The sequence below is a fragment of the Genypterus blacodes genome, unplaced genomic scaffold, assembly GCF_046128005.1.
Source record: "Genypterus blacodes isolate CSIRO-AG114 ecotype Tasmania unplaced genomic scaffold, CSIRO-AGI_Gbla_v1 ptg000039l_1, whole genome shotgun sequence".
Classification (NCBI taxonomy): domain Eukaryota; kingdom Metazoa; phylum Chordata; class Actinopteri; order Ophidiiformes; family Ophidiidae; genus Genypterus; species Genypterus blacodes.
This window is the reverse complement of record NW_027466852.1, coordinates 3,423,850-3,444,971: the sequence shown is the minus strand read 5'-3', so window position 1 is coordinate 3,444,971 and position 21,122 is coordinate 3,423,850. Positions and strand designations below refer to the sequence as shown.

The 21,122-nt window shown below is 41.0% G+C and overlaps 1 protein-coding gene across 5 annotated transcripts in view; it reads right to left on the bottom strand.

The window, feature by feature from the left end:
* The window catches only part of sh3pxd2aa (SH3 and PX domains 2Aa), a 97,854-nt gene that overhangs the window by 9,930 nt on the left and 66,802 nt on the right, over positions 1-21,122 (bottom strand). For 3 of the 5 annotated variants that reach the window (XM_076147765.1, XM_076147766.1, XM_076147768.1), the window contains 6 exons: positions 11,118-11,231; positions 7,152-7,235; positions 3,123-3,240; positions 794-1,206; positions 649-663; positions 344-393 (listed from right to left, as the gene is read on the bottom strand). In XM_076147765.1, the coding sequence (XP_076003880.1) occupies positions 344-393; positions 649-663; positions 794-1,206; positions 3,123-3,240; positions 7,152-7,235; positions 11,118-11,231 (794 nt within the window). The remainder of the gene's footprint in view (positions 1-343; positions 394-648; positions 664-793; positions 1,207-3,122; positions 3,241-7,151; positions 7,236-11,117; positions 11,232-21,122) is intronic. The other 2 variants (XM_076147767.1, XM_076147769.1) reach the window with 1 other exon arrangement.

Genomic DNA, 21,122 nt, shown 5'->3' with positions numbered 1-21,122 from the left:
GCTGGTAAAGGCTTGAAGACGTTTCATCTCTAATCCAAAAGGCAGAAGAAGCCTGAAGAAGCCTTTGGGATGAGGGAGGAAATGTCTTCAACAGCAAGTCCAGTTCTCTAAGATTAACTTGCCTTCAATCCTTTGTATTTTGTATTTGACTTGATTGTGTGCTTTTTTTTTAGCTTCTATGGCAACTGTTGTAGAAACCAAGGACAAATTCACATCATTTTAGCCACTGCCCCCAACTGTACCTACTATTCCCATGGGTACATCTTTTAGTGCACTTCCACACCATAAGAAACTATATTCCATTATGTTATATTAGGCAGTATTCAATCATTAACTGTCTTACCAAGTTGGGTTCTCTTCTTGGGGGAGGTTTCTGTCTCAGATTAGGAGACCCTGAAAATAACACCAAGATCTTAATTAAGTGTATTTGAAGTGCATTCATCCAGCACCCAACAGATATACAATTATACTACACACAGACAGTTCATTAAGATTTCATTCATTCTTAGTATGTGAGTAAAATATAAATCCACACACCAAATATTTAGAAATTCCCATGCTCCATCACCTTCCACGTTAGTGAGAAAATTATATGCTCAAAGACAAATCATGCACCACCTCCACCACCATACACCTCATGTAGCTTACCTATTGCATCAAAGCCTACACAAAAGGAATATGAAAGTCTTAATTTGTCATACAAAGACTATGCAGACAGCCCTGACAAATACTATGAATCATAGATGTATTCAATGGTCCAGAAATCTTCTCTGAATACAATAGATATACTCACCAATTTCCACTCTGTGAGGTGCCACTCGCGCAACAGCCGGGGACCCCTGGTCAGCCCTCCCTTTGCTTTCACTAAGGATGGCACTTGCTCCTAATAATGCTGGACAGGGACTGTTGGAGCCGTAGCCTGAGCCAGAGCTCAGCCTTCGGCCTGTCTCAGCGTTTACTTCAGTGGTGCAGGGCATGGGCAGGCTGATCTCACTCTTAGAGAAGTGGCGCTCAGGTATGGTGGAATCATCAGCGTCTGCCTGAATGTCCTTCTCGCTGACAGACTTCTTTTGCAACAGGTTACTGATCTCCATGATGTTGCCAATGATCTCCACAGGGCCTGTGAGGGTCTTTTTGCGGGGGGAGAAGTCCTCTTTCACCTTCTTCAAATAAGAGGCAGGGGCCCATCCCTCTTTTCCTAAGTATCTGGGTGTAAAAGATGTATACATGTAAACAATGATTAATATATATTAGTATCATGATTATGTAGGTATCCCCATCTCACATAGATTGATCATATAGCTCAATAAGAATAAAATAATAAAAATAAAATACATTTTAAATTAAAATGGGTTGGGTTGGGTATGGTTAGCATTATGTGATGACAGATGTTTATGCAATTTTTAAAAAATGATGACATTTTCCACAATGCTGCATAACTTCATAGATTACTTGAAACTTGAGGTTTTTTCCTTTTTTCCTCACACATTAAAGTTTTCCCTGGAGTTTTTCCTCAGCTTCGAAGAGAGCTTTGGATCTGAAATTGTCCTGATCCCGGGTCTGTGAAGCCCTTTAAGACATTGTATGTGATATTGGACTACACAAATAAAGTTGACTTGACTGCATATTAACCGCATAATTTGCAAAGATTATCAAAATCGTATGTGAGAAGGTGGAGAAAGGCATTCGTCACACAGCAGGCTGGTGCATTCGTGCCTGAAATGCATTCAGCTCATCATGTCACCTTACGGCACCTACATAAACTGTTGGTTTTATAAAATCGATTTAATGTGGAAGTGGTGATGTGTAGCCAGCAAAAATATTTGTACAAACAATGAGCATGAAACAGGTTAAAGGCAAAGGAGTGGAAATAATAGAGGTTAATGTTTAGTTTTTCTTTGTTTCTTAAGTGAAGTGGAGGGCAGCTGGGTGTAAAGTGTGTGCCGCCCCAGGAGCGCTTTTAAGAACAACAGGGGTGCTACTTAAACTTTGTGAATATAAATGAAAACAACATTCAGGAAATTGGTGCAGCATTGATCACAGAAATCCCCTGTGGGGACTGATAAGTAGAGGACAGCACATTTGGATATGTGCATATTGTACTTCCATAGTAACTAATGGACTCTACACCTTTTATGGGCCCATATAGAATAAAGAATGGAAAATAGATATCTACTTTAAATTTCATGTCACTGTTTTATATATTAAATAATATAAACAAAGTATTATGCTGTGTCTTGGAAAGGGTGCAACTATAATTCTTGTGGCACAGAGCTATCTTAGGGGTTGTAAACAGAACCTGCATTATTTATGCTTCCCTACATTTCAGCACTCATTGTCATGCTACATTAGTCATTTTAGAGTGTTTTGTGAAACAATGTACAATTTTACACATCTTAGTCTGAGTCATTTCCCTGAAGGTGGGACACTTCCTTTCAGAAGAGCGCCGACCGTTCCCAATTTTCCCAAATTCAACTGTGGCCACCAGGATATATAACTAAAAAAGGTTTGATGCAGAGGTTTGGCTCGGCAATTATTAAGTGTTTGATAATGCGCAACATGACTCATTGCTCAATAGAATGAATGAGAACAATCTGTTTGTGTGTACATATCAACCAAGGCACAGATATCAAAACATCACACTGTGCTACACACAACATAATGCGTACCAGGGCCACTGTGTGTACCTCTACATACACGTCTATATAACCACCCATACACTGACCTTTACGTGCTTGCATATATCAGATGCCAGAATATAATAATGTGTATTATTCTTTCCCCGAGGATACAAGGAAACAAATAACTAGCAATACACATTTACAGGGTAAAAAACAGACAAACAGTAAGCGCAAAAACACGGATGATTACACACTTGTGCACATACACAAACACAGCACAACCAGCAGATCTCTGGAGCGCACAATATGTTGACAGGTTGTCCACAACACCCTTTCCTAGATGAGAGCTACAGTAACCTTTTGCTTTGATCACAGCTCTGAACAATCACGACTACCAACCATCTCACTCTTATCTGAGTATTTACTCCCTTTGAAAGTGAATTAACTGGATCAATGCCAGTGTGATAAGAGATCATGTGGACTGATCTGAGATTCACTCACCTGATGTACCACCAGCCCTCCAGGTTCTTTTGGATAACCTCCACGGTGACCCCTTTCTCAAAGCTGACCTCATCCTTCCCTTGATTAGTGTATGGCTGTATTGTCACATATTTCTCTTCTGGAGGCACAGCGTAAAGGGGAGAAACAAAAAGAGAGACAAAGTGAGTTAAATGTCATAGTTCAATAGCTGAATCAACTACATGATCAAAATCTCCGCAAGGGAGGGAAATGGTGAGTTTGTGACCTACTGAAAATGCTATTTCCATACCAACAGAAACTTTCCATCTTGTCCTACATAACAATAACAAACTGCTCCCTCTCACAGCTAACCCCGACCCCAAATGTCAACCTTTGCTTTCAGTGCTAAAGGGATTTTTGGCTCCATTCAAGTTATTTGGACCCAACCAGCCTTGATGCAGTATTTGTCTCACTCCACAGGGAGATGCCTCCTCCAAGCAAGGGCCTCCCCCCAGAGGAGATAAGATACTTGGATTCCAATCTGACCACAACTTCTCTCTCACGCTCTGCTAGTGCTCCGCTTCCAAGACCCAGTAGAGAGGGAAATCCTTCTTCTGGCTTACTAGGGAGCAATTGAAGGTTAGGGGATTTACAGATCCAGGCAAACTAAGGGAATAGAGGTGCAGACATATTAGGCCATGCATCCTAGCAGAAGATCAATGGACAACACAGTGGATTAATTATTTGCCAGTAAAGGACCAAAGTGTTTATGCGAGGCTACAGGAGAGAAAAATCTGAAACATAATAGGCCCAAACTGTAGGACTATATATTGAGTTTTTGCATAACAAAGTCTACACATGAGTTACATCAGTAGTTTGACATTTCTATGCAAAATAACAAATACCATATTAAAGTGATACCCAGAAATGTGTCCCTAAAGGCAACAGTGTTGTTGAAGGAACTGTGAGGGGCAGTGTTGACATCTCAAATGTGTGTGTGACTCGTTTGACCTCTCCGTGTCAGCTTACCCAATGAATGTGTGTGATAGGGCAAATTAAGATGGGTTAGGGTTAGGGTTATGTCTTTGCTGTTGTTTCAAGAACAGCTGAGGCCATTAATGTTTAGCAGTTGGGAAGGTCTGGGGCATGAACCTGGGGCTAAGTATATGTGTCTATATGTGTGTATGTGTGTGTGTGTGTGTGTGCTTGGAGGCTCGGTATAAACTGGGTTGATGACTTGCAGATGGACAGGCAGTAACAAATGGACCATCTACCCATGTGTGTGCTTGTTCTGTGTATACTGATATGCTTGTCTCGAGTGTGCGCATGGACATAATCACAACAGTACTATGTAAGATGACAAAGACTGATTATCAGCAGGACAGCAGGTCTCTATATATCAGATTAGGGACCTTCTGTAAATGATGGAGATCTGTCAGAGCACACACTGACCTCTGTGGACAGGGCAGACAGGAGGGCAGCTCATATTGAACTAGAGTGCGACAAGGTGCCACACAATGAGGTCACTTTGCCTTCAGTAACCAATCAACACTCAGCCGGGGAGAGGTAAAGACAGTCCGACCCGGCTTTGTGTCATTGCACAAGATTCAATAAAAGGATGATGACCAGTAATTGAATTTGTGCTTGAACTCACATCCTCTTCTTTATGAAGAGGAGGATGTGTCATGTATAAAAGACAAAGAATTCAGTGTCCGCAAACGGGCTGGAATGTATATTAGAAAATAAAATCTCTGTGGATATAAATTCTACATGATTGGTCATTGTTTTCATCTTTTGCTAGTGATATTGAATCAAACTGTATCTGAAATGCCACTGCAGGGCTCCTGCTTGACCATTTGTTATGGCAGAGCAACACATTTATCTAACAGGGACAGCAACACCGCCCATCACAAAGCAAAGCAAAGAGTATACCTTTACATTTTTTCAATATCCTGTGTGAATTTGCTTTGATCAGAAGAAGAGTTGGATTTAATGCATCAAAACACAATCAACAAAATCAGATTGGTTGTCTATGTTTTGCTGTACTTGTATTGACTGTTTGGCACTCATTCTTTCTTACAACCAGGCACACGGAGTGATTCAACACAAAAAATGCCTACAAACACCCAGAGTTTGATTCAGGTTTTACTGGATTAGAGCTGAATTTAGCTGAAGTACAGGCAGGCAGAGAGACACACACTCAAATTGGACAAGTGAGTCAACAGGCAGTAATGCAGTTACAAATGTGCAGAGGTGGTCAGAGTAAAAGTTGGAAAAGCTAAAACAACGATGTTTGAGCCGACTCCAGACAGCAGCAGCTGTTGCCGCTTTCCTGGTGAGACCATTTTCTATGACGGAAAAAAGAGCTACTGATCGTGGAGCGATTAGCTTGCTGCAGCACAGCCAGTAACAGCCACTGCCAGCTGAAACTCCTCTGTGCTCTGAAGTCCTCTGTAACCTTTAAGCGTTTAGATTGTTGGTGGAGGTTTTATCCTTTGATATACAGTATATATTTTATATACAAACACAGGGGGGCATACAAGAACAGCTTGAGAGACTGTGTTCAGAGCTGTGTGTTTGAGCCACCAGGTAATAGGAGTACAAACTTTAGCATTGTGGGGGTGCCTTGGCTCAGGATGTTACGTCTAGGTATCGCAAGATTCCTGGTTTGATTCAGGTCTCCTTCAAGAGAAGTCAAGAACCTGTCAACATTTGGTTGAGCAAGACACTGAACCCCTTACTCAGGGGTCGGCAACCCGCAGCTCTTCAGCCTCTCTGCAGTGGCTCCCTGTTTAACACGATTAACAAGTAATAAATATTTATACTGTGATGATAATCCCCCCGTCAGATCGGATGATCCCAGCGCAAACTGCGACTCTCAGGGAAATACATTTAGAAATATTTGGCTTTTTTGGCTTCCCTGTTAAAAAGGTTGCCGACCCTTGCCCTAACTACTCCTGCCGGTTGGCGCCTTGCATGGGATGCTCCTGCCAGCAATATATGAATATATATTAGCACAGTCCATAATTACAGTCCATGTTATAGGAAATCCCTTATAATCCTGTAACATGACCTGCATTTAAACAGGAAACACCAAGAAAATGCAGACTAAAACGATTATACAGTTACGACTGCAAAAAAGGATTGTCCACTAAAAGACAAATTCTTATGCCAGGATACAAAATGTGTGTTATATATGCCATGATGCTTCACTTCATTACAGTGCCTTTAATTAGATATTTTTGCTGATAAACTGTCCACATCTTTTGCCTGTCAGCATCAACACCAGCTTGTCCCCTCACAGGTGACAAGGTTGCTGCTTTTGTATCAAGGAAGTTGAATAGGCTCAGGACAGGTTTTCAGTCTAGATTTAGAGCCCACAATAGCACAGAGACAGCAATGTTGAAAGTCCAAAGGACTCTTCTCTGTGCTTGTCGTGTTGGATCTTAGTGGTGATTCAATACCATTGACCACCACATTCTATTACAGAGATTAATAATTAATTAGATTTCTTATTGGCATTAGAGGAACTGTAATAAACAGATTCAAGTCCTATTTATCAGATCCATTTCAGTTTGTACATGTGAATGATAAATCCTCCATACACCCAAAAGTTGGATAAATGGAGCTATCTACCATGTGTCACCATGTGGCCACAAACTGTGTACAAGTGTGTGAGAAAGGGAGCAGCTCAGCAGTGGAACTTTATCATTTTCTGTGTGGGCTGGTGAACAGAATGCATTTATAGTAACTCCTGATAACTTCAAAGTGGACTTTTATCTTGCCTCCCGATTGTATAGATTGTGTTTAAAATTGCTTACTGTAGTTGTGACAGAGATATGAGACAGACAACATCCCTATGCAATCGGAAAGCCATCAGAAAGGTTGGATTACATTGGAATAAAAATGCGTTCTACATGCATTTACACCATGCATTTTTCAGTTTCCAGACTATGTATACGGAATGTGTCTGTGTGTGTGTGTGTGTGTGTGTGTGTGTGTGTGTGTGTGTGTGTGTGTGTGTGTGTGTGTGTGTGTGTGTGCACGTGTTGGTGTTAGCTTTGTGTTCACCTCTGCTCTGTTGGCGGTTGACTATACCCCCTAAGGTCCAGCGGCGATCCAGCCTCTTCAGATGGGCCTTGCGTCTTTTAGTAACTGATGAGGATGAGGAGCAACCAAAAGAGAAAACAAACAGAGGCAATGGAGGCACTGTAAGCAGCAGGAAGAAAGGCTATCAAGCTGTTGTTAGTAGCACAGAAAAGTGAGCAAATCGAACATCAAATGCAATAGTAAAATAATGTATAAAAGCCAAATAAGGGTTAAATAACAAGTTAGCTGCAGTTTCATGACAACCTACAAAAGTTGATTTAGCAATATTTGTCAGTAGAGGATAGATGTTATATTATTATATGTTTGTAATGTTGGTTGTATTCTATTATTTTAGAGTAATACAGTAAAGGAATATGTGTTGCAAATTGCATATTGTTATATGAGTTGCAAAACTTTGTCTGCAGAAAAACATTCCATAAAGCCAAACCCCACAATGTACAAGGCTAACTTGCGAATGTTTGGCCAGGGGATGTAGGTCTGCCTGTCTTGGATTATTATTGACTTAGTTTAAGTGTTTCTGGACTTTTTATGCTGTTGGCAAGTATCTGCTTGTATTTTATGTTTCCCCTTTTGCACCTTGGACTACTGAGTTTAGTTTATGAAACACTGCTTTTGACTTCAGATTCTTGTGCCCTGCTTTTGAGTCCTCACCCTTGCTCTCTTGTAGTTAAATCTGTGGCTGCCGTGCTTTTTTCCAGGGTGTAAAGAGCTCTTTTATAAATAAAATAATAAAGTTGAATTTCCTAAATTTTAAGCTGTGTTGGCTTAAGATAAACTAGCAAAGAAAGAAAGAAAACATTAGTATATCCTCCACTGAAGAGTTTAGAGCATCTGATCAGTTTGAAAGCCAAACAACAAATATCATAATCATACAAATGACTAATAAGGTTTACGTTGCACAACGGGACTGTGGATAGTCTCTGTTGTGATTTGAATGCTAAACCTCTTGCAAATTCTTATTGGTTCAACCTAGATGATAAATGAACAATCATGACACAATGAGTCATTTCCCTCAGTCCTGATGGATTCTCTGAGTCCTGTGAAGAGCAATGACATTAAAGAGGGGAGGATCGACATAAGAAATGCATCCCTCTATCCCTGCTTTCTGGAGTAATTACATTTTTTTCCTGAGTCAATCTCTCCTCCTTCGCACCCATCTTTGTCCCTTCCGCTCTTCATCCTTTAATCTCATCTTTCCCTCTGCCTGGCATCCATCTGTATTCTCCTTTGACTCTTCTCTCTCTCCCTCTCTCTTTTGCCAGACTGCCTTCCATCTAACTAACCACTACGCCACTCCTGTTGACCTCCTAATTGGAATATCAGCTAAGGGAAGGCACAAAGGGAAATGTTATTTCGAGGTAATTTCAGCAGGCCACTCTGGTGCCTGTCAGTTCCTCTCTGTCGAGCTCAGCTGTCAATGAAATTAGGTTACAGAGCACGCAGAGATAATGAAATGTAAGAGATGACAGGAGCCGAGGAGAGGGAGATCAGAAATGCGAAGTGACGATGTGTGCAAACACAAAGACACAGGGCCTAATGGGAAAATGGTAGGCGTTGGGGAGTGGAGGGAAAGTGTGTGTATACTGTCTCTGTGTGTGTGTGTGTGCGTGTGCGTGTGCGTGTGCGTGTGCGTGTGTGCGCGTGAGCGTGAGCGTGAGCGTGTGTGCGCGTGAGCGTGTGTGCGCGTGAGCGTGTGTGCTCAGGCGCTTCCTGCATAAATTCACTTGATTGCATGGGTTAAAAGTGCAGGAAGACCATGATAGATGGGAAGTGAGTGTGTCTCACTCTACTTAATTGCATGATCCACTTCACAGGCAGCTACAGATTAATTTCCTTCAGGCTATTATTGCATCTCCAGGATACACAATTACTTGTAAATAATTATAAATAATTTGAGTTGGTAGCTGGATAATGACTCTCTGCTTGCTCTGTGCTGGTTAATATTATGATCCTGTAACAAATGAACCACTGAGTTCTTTTGTGATGAGACCAAGACCGGTTCCTAAAGATGGTCTGAATGCGCCTGTTTTGGTTTGGTTTTGATTTGATTGTTCCACACGAACACCTTTCCGTCAGCACCGTACAGCACACCTGCTGTGTGTGTGTACCAGCCTTGATACGGTTAATTGGGACAAGTGAGGAAGCAGCATCAAAACAACAGGTCCGAGTGAAACCCTCGGTTCCACTGCAGCGAGAATGCAATTTCAGTTATACTAAGCCAAATACAGGAAGATAAATTCTTTGTGGTTCATCCCGGCAAGGGGAGCGCGTGACAATGTGTTAGGTGCTACTGTAACTAACCTGAATGCTTCACCTTGATCTCTTGGTTTCTTTATTTGATCTAATTTTTCTCCAAATAGCAGCTGACTCTGTCCCTGTGTTCCTTTGCAATGACAACAAGATAACAAAGATGCATTGTGAAAGTGGCCTTATTAGGATTTTTGGAATAATTTGGCAAGCCAGGGTACAACCAGGCCAGCTGCTCTGATCACCACAGGCTATTAAAAGACAGAAAGTTCAGCAAATGAATGGTGCCGACGCTACTGCGGACAGGATAAAAGTAGCTGAATGGGATTTAAGTTGCTGTGTGCGCACTGGATACGCTGGCAGACCCTAATGGCGGCACAAGGTTAGCTGGGGCTTATAAACGAGTCAAATAAACACAGCTCACAGCCAAAATATGCTGCTTTCAAGGCCTGACTCCATTAAAATGGTGCTAGTGTCTGGAAAGGACTGGACTCCCTTGGAGCAGTAACGTGCAGGCTATCAGTACAAACTCTAATCAGGATGTCAGTGTGTTGGAATGGACAGATTGATAGATCATCAATCATTTTATTGTTGTTTTAGTCTTGTGCTGTGGATAGTAGAACCACATACAGTAGGTACTAACAACATCTGGACTCAAATAGGACTCAATGTGTGTGTGAGAGAGAGAGAAGGAATAAGAAGATAAACCCATTAAAATAGGGAGAACTGCAAAAAAGAGCATGTGGCAGCTGTGATGGAACTGGCAGCAATTTGGTCAAATGTGTGTGTGTGTGTGTGTGCGTAGTGAATCTTGAAAGCTAGTGTGCCTGAATGGGAGACTGTAACGGTTAGATAGTTGTAGAATCCATTACGCCATACTTGTTTCCATGGCAGTAGTGCTAATAAAACTGTGTGTTTGTGTTTGTGTTTGTGTGTGTGTGTGTGTGTGTGTGTGTGTGTGTGTGTGTGTGTGTGTGTGTGTGTGTGTGTGTGTGTGTGTGTGTGCATGGTCACGTGTGAAATCTGTGTGAGTGCATTTGTGGGCATTTCTTTGTGTGTATGTATTTAAACTGAAGTACTAATATCACAATGGAGAAACACTATATTAAGTAAAAGGAAGTGTAAATAGTCCAAATTACTTTTTGTGAACCATGTTTCCTGTGAGTGCTCAAGTATTGATGCATTAAGTCATATCTGAGACATGTTCATGCATTAAACAATAACCACATTATTTACCTGGTACCTAACTCATCCCAAAATATACAAGGGAAATGATGAAAATCCCTGTAAGATGAATATTAAGGTTCAGATGAAGAACGTTGTATGTCCAGTTTTGAACATCTTTTCACCACACCAAAGCCCCTGACCTTGTTTTTTTTTGTAAAACTCTTCAGATAATAATCGCACCATAAAGCTGAAACCAAGCTGATACAAAACAGGTTTTGTAGCTCACAACTGTAATATTTTCAGTTTATCTTGTTGAACGTGAACTGCATTTTTACTGACAGAGAAATTAGTATCTTCATTTTTTATAGTCTCTCTGAAACTGTGCTTAATTATCTTGAGACATTAAGCAAATGTAATCGGGAAACATCTGCTGGCTCTAAACAGGCCTGTCTAGAAAACAAACTCAGTAGGTGAGTGAGTGTTTTATGTGTCTGTGTCTGTGTCTGTACAAACCTTCTCCAGTCCTGGAGGTCCCCAGATCCAAATCATCTCTGGTTACATTCTGTGAGTCCAGGTACGTGGCCGGCACCCAGCCCTGCTCCTCTGCTGTGCTAACGAACCACCAACCTAATGAGACAGCCAGAGAGAGAGAGAGAGAGAGAGAGAGAGACATGGTCGTGTTATTACTGCTTTCATCTTTTGAGTACTCATTTAGGGGAACTCATGTCTACCCCTTTGGCCTCCTGTGTATTAGGTTGTCAGCGGTCTGATGTGGAGACACGGTGGGAAAGCATTCTTCATCACTAAAGCTGACGAAATGTTGGAGGATAAGAACACACACGCTAAAAAGAAAAGTGTTGTTGGCACTCCAAAGAAAATATAAATCAGAAAATCCACTAGCTCAGTATGAAAGATGTCACTAATGGGATCTGTCAGTGCTTTAAAAAAGTGGTTTCAGGACTGTTGCTCTCTCTGGTTTACACTCCTCCCCTCCAACATTGTCTTGTTGACATCTTGGCCGGGCCTCTCTGACATCTATCATCTCAGCTGGGATGATCTGCTGACCTGTCATTGGAAATCATCACTTAAAATCAAACTTCTAAAATGGTTTGTAAACAGCACTTTGTCCTGCACATTTTCCCTTATTGACACATTTACACTGCCACAAGTTTTCCTCTCACATGGCACAGACTGTATCACATGTGCTTTGTTTACATGTAAACCGTAAAACATGCATGTGGAATCAGACATTCTCACCCCCATTTTCAGCCAAATAATGTAATAAATATAATTATAATATAATTTCAATAATATTATAAGATCTGATATGTATTTCATTTACGCCAATGCAACAAGCAGATCGGAATCTGACGTTCCAATGCAACACTTTATCACCATCGAGATGACTTAGCAGAATCAGAATCAGAATCAGAATAGCTTCATCGGCAATTAAGTATACACTTAAGAGGAATTTGCTTGCCACAGATGCCAAGGCTGCACTAAGCTCTCTAAATGCTCTTCTTCTCTGACTCAATCATTTCCTTGTGGGCCTTTATAAGATGCTTCAGGAATGAGCTCTGTCTCATTTCAGTTCACTGTGGTGTTTTTTTTACATCCATTTCAGAAAGGAATCCCTTGTTGTTCTAGGTCTAAATGTCAAGTCAAAAGAAGATGTAAACAGGCTGTCAGGCACAAAGCCTGAATCCAGACATGTAGTGTAAATGTAGCACAGGATGTTTATTGACATTATTGCCATGTGTCCATTTGAGGTTTACTTATTTCATTTATCCTCTGACCTAAGCTGTAGAGAAGAGATTTAGCTTTATTCTAGTTGACTGATGTGTTCTATTACAGTATCCAGTAAACTGACTCGACACAATTACAAATTCCTGACCAGTTCTGGGTGGCACCCATAACACAGTGTACATGAACCCTGTGACCTTTCTGCCTGACACTTTTGTGTGTAGAGTGTGTTAATAAGATTCAGAGGCTTTCCAAACATTGCCTCTGCAGGTTTGGAGATCAGTAGAGCACAGTGTCATGTCACCCACTTATTGGAAGTCGCTTTGGATAAAAGCGTCTGCTAAATGACCGTAATGTCACTATCATCGCAAAGGGAAGATATGACCTCATTACAGTGTTTTTTTCTGCAGCCTTTGGCGTTCTACCATTCAAACACATTGGACCACGACACAGTGCACTCTATACTATAATATACTATAATATACTATAATATACTATACTATACAGTACAATCGATACTAGCTGACTTGACAGCAGTGATAGAAGAGTCAATTAATTCCATCTTAAAACGCCTACTCTACAGCAAAATATAAATTAACAACATTTGGCAACTGTATAAGCAGGATAGTAAATTCCAACCTCTGCATCCAAATACATATAAATATCTAAATATACTATGGATCTAAATGAACTCTTATTGTTACTAACTATTCATAAGAACAGGGTGAACTGTTTGGTTGCCTAAGATAGCAATGATGCTGGTCATTACTGTTCTCCTTGTTTAACCTCTCACTCCACTTTTCCTCTCTTCGCGAATATGTACCACTTTCTAGTACGTACAATGTTATGTCATTTAAAATGAAAGTAGCTGTGGCTGATATTCAGAGGGTTTTTCTGGTTTACTGTAAGCAGTTTTAACACAGAAATGAAGCACAATTTAGTTCCAACATCTGTGAAAATTAAATGTGAATGCTTCTCCTACAAATAACAGCGATTACCTTTATTTATGCCAAACAGTAGGATCAACTATATTAAAATCCATTAAATATTACGAAACAGGCCATAGTAGAAGACCTAATCTGCCCCCCAGCATGTGGCTTACTTCTCCTTCTGCCCAACTAAGTTCTGTGAATCGTGAGCCATCCTGACTCTTGCAGAAGCTTATTTCATTTGCAGCAGCACACACACACACAGCAGGTCATGTCTCAGGGACAACACAGACCCGAGGGTGCACAGACACAGTAGCATCAGTGAAGCCTGAACCTCCTCAAAGGCCCACTGGTTCTTTGTGGATTCTCCATGACAGCAAACCTAGTGCTCTCTGACTCTCGTAGGGACGTGACACTGTCATCTGGCTCCTTCAGAGGTAAGCATAGTTCATTTTGAATCTGTCAAGATCACATTAAGGCCACTGTTCACGTTAATGCCAGTGGAGAGAGGTCCACACCGCTGCAGTTCAACGGTTACAGAAGTGGCCAGCAATCAAACAATGATGTAGGTGGGAAGATAATAAGCGAGGCACTTCACTCAAAGGAACAATGTCAAGGAGAAACAAAGATAACAGGACTTTGGGGTTCCTGAGATTCGCTTTCAGGAATTTTTGAACTATCACTCCCTAAGCTGATCCATAACCTGTAATCATAAAGCAGAGGACTGCAGCTCTCAATATGCAAAGCTTTATTTTGGAGTGGATATTCTGCAGGATAATGGGTTCTGTTTTTGAGCTGCAATAGGCCACCAAAATCAAACATCATGTAGCATCTCAGACATGTCAGTCAGCTGTCTTGGAGGCAGACAAAGACAAAAGAAAGCCAGTGGAGGATTTCACCTTGTGGGTACATCAACTGGCTTGATGTTACATTTGCAATCCTTCATTCACAAGGATCAACAGAAATGGATCAAGAAGCTCCTCCAATACTGCCCACAATATAATGTTTGTAAATTTTCCCAACTGTTCATTTTCTGCAAAACATAAAATACATTCAGGACGAATATCACAACTCGATGTGAAAGAAAGAAATTCCTAAACTGAACAATCCAGCTCCCTTGCAGAATCATCCGGCATGTCTTCTTAAGCACAGATTATTCCAACAGCTACCAACCAACAATAGATATGTGTTTCTCATAACCACAAATTTAGTCATTCGCCACAACAATAACCACAAAAAATAACTGAGTCTTCATACAGCTAAGGTTTCTTCCTTTTCCTTATACATAAAAGTTTTGGGGAATTTTTCCTTGTCCTCCTAGAGAACTCAGCATTGTAGACATTGTATCTGACATCAGGCTACACAAATAAATTGATTTGATTCCCTTGCCTATGGAGTCACATCGCCCCGTTCAAGGATCCGTGGAAGCCTACATCTCCTCTTTGAAAACCACAAGTAAAGAGATAAATTGGTTTTGATTGGTTGACAGTGCGATTCGATTCGATTATTATCAATTTATTATTAAAACCTTCAGTATGGAGGAGAGTGACATCCGCGCAAAGTCAAAAGAAGGAGCTCTTCCTCTCGAGCTCACTTGGCATTCAGTCGAAAAACAGAACAATAAATCTGCTGCACTGATAGAGAGTGGAGGTGACTGTTGGAATTCAATAGTGCAACGTTATGATCTGTGTGTATTTTATTACAAAGAAAACACAGACCTCTTCTAAGCCCAAACAAGTTTGGATAGCATGTGTTCAGATCTAATAGTATATTGGCCAAAGGAGAAAGAATCAATTAAAATAAACCTTTTACAGGACTTTTTCTATTTGACACATCAACATTGTGTCCATGCTACTGAATCAGCTTAATCTCAACTACAAAAGATTAAAAATAGTCTTATCTTGCAATGTTCGATCCAGACACACACTTCAATTGTATGACTCTGCCCAAACCTAACATCGAGATCAGTTGAATCCTCAATCATGTGGTAACATTGTGTGCTTGCTGAGACACAACCACATTTCATAATGCACAATGTCAAAACCTGCAATGATGGCATCTTCATAAGTTCTTCCATTGTTAGTCTTGATTGATGTTTAAAAAAGAGGGTTACAAGAATCTTAATGTGAGGAATGTAACCATAAACAGCTCTTTCCAGAGTTTCAGTTAAAATTGCTCACCTCTGGTGATTGGGTTTAACTGAAGTGAAACAGACTGCACCACTTTCTCTTTGTACTAGTTATATTCAAACTGAAATCTGTATGAAAAATTGTTTCACACAACAACATTTTACAAGTTTCGTCTTGTTTCCTGGTTCATTTCGAATGTTAAAAGAAAACCATTTCTGCGTTTTCATTTACTTTCAAATTTACATCCCTAACACAGAGCTTCAGGTACGTGATTTAGTTTGCTATTTTTTTTGGGAGATACAGAATGGATTGCATGTGTTGCTCAGGAGGTAAATACAGTGTGTCCAGATGGTACAGCCAGCTGGCAGTGAGTAAACAGTGTAAAGAAATCTGTAGATCTTCATTTGTATCATTTGTAAGCGAGAGGGATTGTGTACTCCTCATCAGGCTAGAAAATCATTTACACTTTTCTTTCTTTTCCCAGTATGCCAATTTTGAGTGTGACCACATAATGTGTGTTTGCGAGGCACATTTTTGACAGGACCCAGCTGTCCTATAAATCCAGTTATGGAGAAAGTGGGCACATTAAATTGAGATAAACAAGGTCCAAGAAAGACTGCAGAACTCAAATAAGCTAGAGTCACTCTCACCAGTCTAGACAAAGGATAAAGAAAGCAAAATGATGAAGTTTCTGTGGTTACAAGTCTCCAAAAGATATAAATAAACAGAGAGAGAAGCACTGAGAAGGAGGAGGAGATGTCCTCCTCACGTGTGGCTGGTGGATGGACAGAATGAGGGGAAAATAAAACGTGTCCCTGTAGAACTAAGTTGGTAAAGTAAAGAAAAGTTAACACTGATCACAACAAAAGTGGACTGACCCTCATAATGGCAGAGCTTCTAGACAAGAGTTTTCACAGAGAAGTGAGGTGATCTGGGGCAGAGACTGGCAGCCAGATTGAGCTAATTAAAGCATGCTCATTATGAGAAATACTAACCTAGATTAGATGAATTGGTATGACATCACTTGGGATGAAAATGAATGAGGACTATTTGTTCAGACCTTCCAAGATGTAAGCAAAATATCAATCAATACCTGCCATGCATATTCATTTTCTTAATGTTTTTTTGAGCATTAAGAGCCTTTTACAGAGATGATCAGAGTTTGATCGATAAGGGAGGAGCCACCTTTCCTCTTGTCCATCATTTTCAACACCTCAGGCCAAAATTTCCTCTTTGCACATCAAATATCTCCTAATATAATTGTAAAGTTGATAGATTAGCACCAATTGTGTGGTTTTGCTTAACTCTGCCGTGAAAACTTAACCCTTGATTGTGCAATTTGGTTCTTAAAAGTATTGCTACAGGAAAATCTGTAGAGCTATAACTATATACTGTGTATCCTTGAGGCTTAAAGATGGAAATACTATTTTGTCCTTGTAATTTCCAACATTTCGATAAGGAACCAACACATTGGATCAATCAAAATCAAAAAACAAGGTTCCTTCCTGAGTGGTGGTGGAGTGGCTGGGTGAGCAGCAGTGTCAGCTGTGAAAGTGAGTGAGCACAGAAGAGGACACAGAAAAGGTGGCCAGGTAAAGAACTGCATCCTCAAGAGCTGGAGCCATCAGTACATTTAAAGCACAAGGCAGCGGTGGACTGTTTAAACACCTTTAAACCAGCAGAGCAGGTTTCTGATGACTATCTCCTCTCTTGGTTGAGTGTGTGTGTCTGTGTGATGAGCAACAAAATCCCAGAGCTCTTGACCTCAGCTGAGGTAATTACGTGACACTGAGAAATGAGAACACAGGGGCCTCATTTCCTGTTCAGTGGTTTTTATTGCAATGGCGTATGGCAAAGTGGAAATCTGCTCCGTTCTTTACCAAAAGCAAACACTAAAATGGAGCAGGTTAAAGAACTGTGAGCCTGTTTGCCTATACTGATTTACATGCTCTTGCAAGTTTATCTGGCATAGCCGAGCCAGCTGAGCTTGTTTTGGAGTATTTATGAGAAACTGAACAACTAATAACTAATACTCGGAAAAGATTGGACTATAACACCTGCTGTCCCTCTCTCTCACACACACAGACAGACAGACAGACAGACAGGCAGGCAGGCAGGCAGGCAGGCAGGCAGGCAGGCAGGCAGGCGCACACGCACGCACAGGCGCACGCACACACACAAACACACACACACACACAATCACACACACACACACACACACACCTGACAAAATATGAATATGTAGGACAGAACACTGCCGTTTCTTACAGCACCAGACTCTAATTGGACCTTCCAGGTACAGCATGTCTGAGCACTGGGCAGCCAATAATTGCCTGCTTTCTCCCTCAGAGGGAAAGTGTAGGAGGTCACAGTGAACACAGCGCTGCTGTAATTGAACAGCCCGTGCTTATCATGGACTGTCACAGGCTGAGCCCTTGTGGGAGAGGTATGCAGGGATAGGAAGTGAATTAAGTGATATGGGATGTGCGTAGATATAAAAAATGAAAAAGGCGTAAAAAAGAGAGGGATGAAGAGATGGGGAGAGAGAGAGATGATACTGTAGAGGGGAGAGACGGAGAGAGGGAAAAGAAAAGGGACAGCCAGCAGATGTTTCGCTGACGCTTCAAAGCCCCCAAAACAGCCCCCACACCTTTCCTTTGACTTTTTGGGGTGTATCAGAAAAGATCATCATACACCTCTGAGAGTTATGTAGTTGTATATTTTATATATAACATTCAGCGGGGGAGCCAATAAGGTGACTGCCATTCTTATTTCCTCCTCACAGGCTCTAATTAGAACCAGAGCCTCTGGAGGGCAGTGGCCTGGGACACAGAGCTGTTTTCCAAGCCAAAGTATTGAATCTCCTGCATATCTTAGTGCTGAGTAAGCAGAAAGGGAGATATCTTCAACACAGCTTAAAATAGAGGCACAGCAATTGTTGGTGTCTTAAACCAGCTGTGAAGTCGGCCACACAAGGCACACAGCCCTTTGCTATGCTCATTGAAACATGTTATTTTGTACCGTTTACCCCCTGAAGGTGACTTTTTGCTTCTACTTGGAGCTCCAGCTATACTGAGACTGACTGAGGTCAACATTAAGAGGGAAAGGACTATTTGAGTTTTAGTGCCTAAGGGGTGAAGCAAGCTGCTTGGCAAAGCTACGCAGTTCAATGAACACTCCATAGCATGATAGGGTACAGTATCTCCTCAATGCACACTGATTGATGATGGCTGTCTGCTTTCTGGCCTGCAGGCAGTGCTGATGCTTAACTACAGTCTCCCAAACAAGCCTCCCCTGATCCAGAAAATCCTCTGTGCTGAGTACACTGTGATTACAGACACAGCCGAGGTTCTGTCATGCTAAACCTCTTAACACATCCCTACAATACTTTTAAGGACACTGAACTAATTCACGAGAAGTGACTCTTACACAATGTACAACAAAACATTTAGGAGGTGTTAAAATCTGAAATAATCTCAAAATGAAGTACTTCTTTTTTAATCTTTGTTAAATCCTCTGCAGATCATGGAAACAGTTCATGACAATTTTGACAAGTACGTAACAATTAAAGTCATTAGGTAGAAATGGAGGTTAGTGTCTTAAATATAAGTTTTGGTTGTTTTTTTAAATTTTTTATTGTAAACTGAATACTTGTTGGTGTTTGAATAACAATTAAACAAAAAAATAGTTTTAGAATATATCTCTTTGGTCTTAACTGATGGACCTCCAATGTTTTTTGGTCAATAAAATAATCAATAGGATAAGAAAACTATCAAATCTGTTAAAGAGACTGATTAGTTGTTAGTTACAGTTCTACGATAAGTATAAACACATCATGGTGCTTATATCCTGGAGGCAAATTTGATTGAAGTCACAGACCAACAACACAAAACCCTGATTGACTCACACACAGGGCTGTTACTCAGCTTAAGTCCACCACACTCTATATTAAACTCTTTAAAACTGAATTACTCTGTGCTGGAGGTAAGGAGGTAATTATCAAAAAATTTTCTAATATGTACAGCAGACTAAAGCTGTCATTATTCCGTAGCCTGAGGGCTGGACTTGCCCTAAACTAAGTTTAGCTTATAGATCAAATTAACTAATTCAAAAATCTGTGAATATGTAAAATATGTTTCCATGAAGCGTGCCGAAAACATAACTTCTATCATTTCCCAAAATGGAGATCTGCTCACCTGTGTGAGAGGTGTAGTCATGAGAGGTAAGCGTCTATTATCTGTGATATAATGCCCCTGAAACTTGGCAACAAGGGCGGCCAGGATATTTGAGCTAATGACTTCTCCGGCTGACTCGTGGGCTGGGCGGCACACTAACCCAAAGGATCCTGTTTGCAGTTTAGCCTCAAAGTCTTCCTGGCAAATCCATTAGGCTGGGGTGATGAAATGGGAAGATTTTTTTTTCCCATAGCCCCCTCCTCTCACCCTGACCACAGAATGGAGATTGTTGATAATGTTGACGATTGCGATGAAATCAGAAACTGTGCAAAACGTGATCTGTACAATCACTGCTTATCAGGTTATGCGAACCATACTAGTTACACAACTCATATTCTAAACATTATATTAGAATTTGAAAAACAAACAAATATGCAAGAGCTGTCACGGTATTCTTTGCTTTCACATAATAACATCTCTAACGCCTCCCAGATGTATTCCAAGAAGCTTTCAATCAGAATCATGACCAAATGCTATGTGACCCAGGTGTGGAGATTCATCTTACCTATGTGGACCTTTCCTCCGTCACAACCCCCCACCCCTCACTCCAAAACACCATATCATTTAACTAGTCACAGATTTACTTTCTCCAGCTGGGACACGCCTCTTTCCAGACTAGGTTCCCATGTCAAAAGAGGCACCACAGGGAGAAAAGCAGGACCGTGGCCCCAACGAGACCTCCACTATTCTTTCAGGGAAGACAGCATGTTCACCTTCCTGACCTTTCATAAATCTGTCTTTCCTAGATGGGAGTTTATAGTAAAATAATTGAGCGTGGATGCATACATATACAATTCACACATGCATATCCACAAGGCCATGCACATACTGCACATATAGTATAAGCACACACATCACTCCCACACAGCTTATGATATAACCCATATTCACAATGATGATACGTCTTGTTGAAAGTACAGTACAGTGGGGCCAACATCCTACTCCAGTTAACCATCATGTCTATATCACAGAAGCTGGAAAAACACTGCTGCAACAGTGATCTATGCTCTTTACTGGAACAAAGAGCATGATATCATTGCATAATGTGGACCCTGTTCAAGTGGATATGATAGGTAGGAAGAAGAAGAATAAACAGCCAAGATATGGATTGGAGCCTTGCCAGGCCTTGTGTTGTTGCTGTTTGTCAGTGGAGGCTTTGTCACACTCCACTGACAAACAGTACCTGGGATGTTAAAGAGAATAAGGTGTAATTAATGGCTGGATTGTCAGAGTCTCTAAAAGGAAACCGTCAAATGAAATAGGAATATGCAGACTGGGAGGCTGCAGTAAAGCTTTGAAAGTGGGAAGGGGGTTTAGGGATACTACAGTATATTAGCTCTCAGATGTGGTAGCCTTGGCATAGCCTCCTACTGAAGTCATCATTATCGTCATCTTGGCTGCTGCTCCATTTCTTTGGCTCAGTAAATGGTGACAGCACACACATCCACAACTTCTAGGCAAGAGCCCTAAGAATTGAGAAGT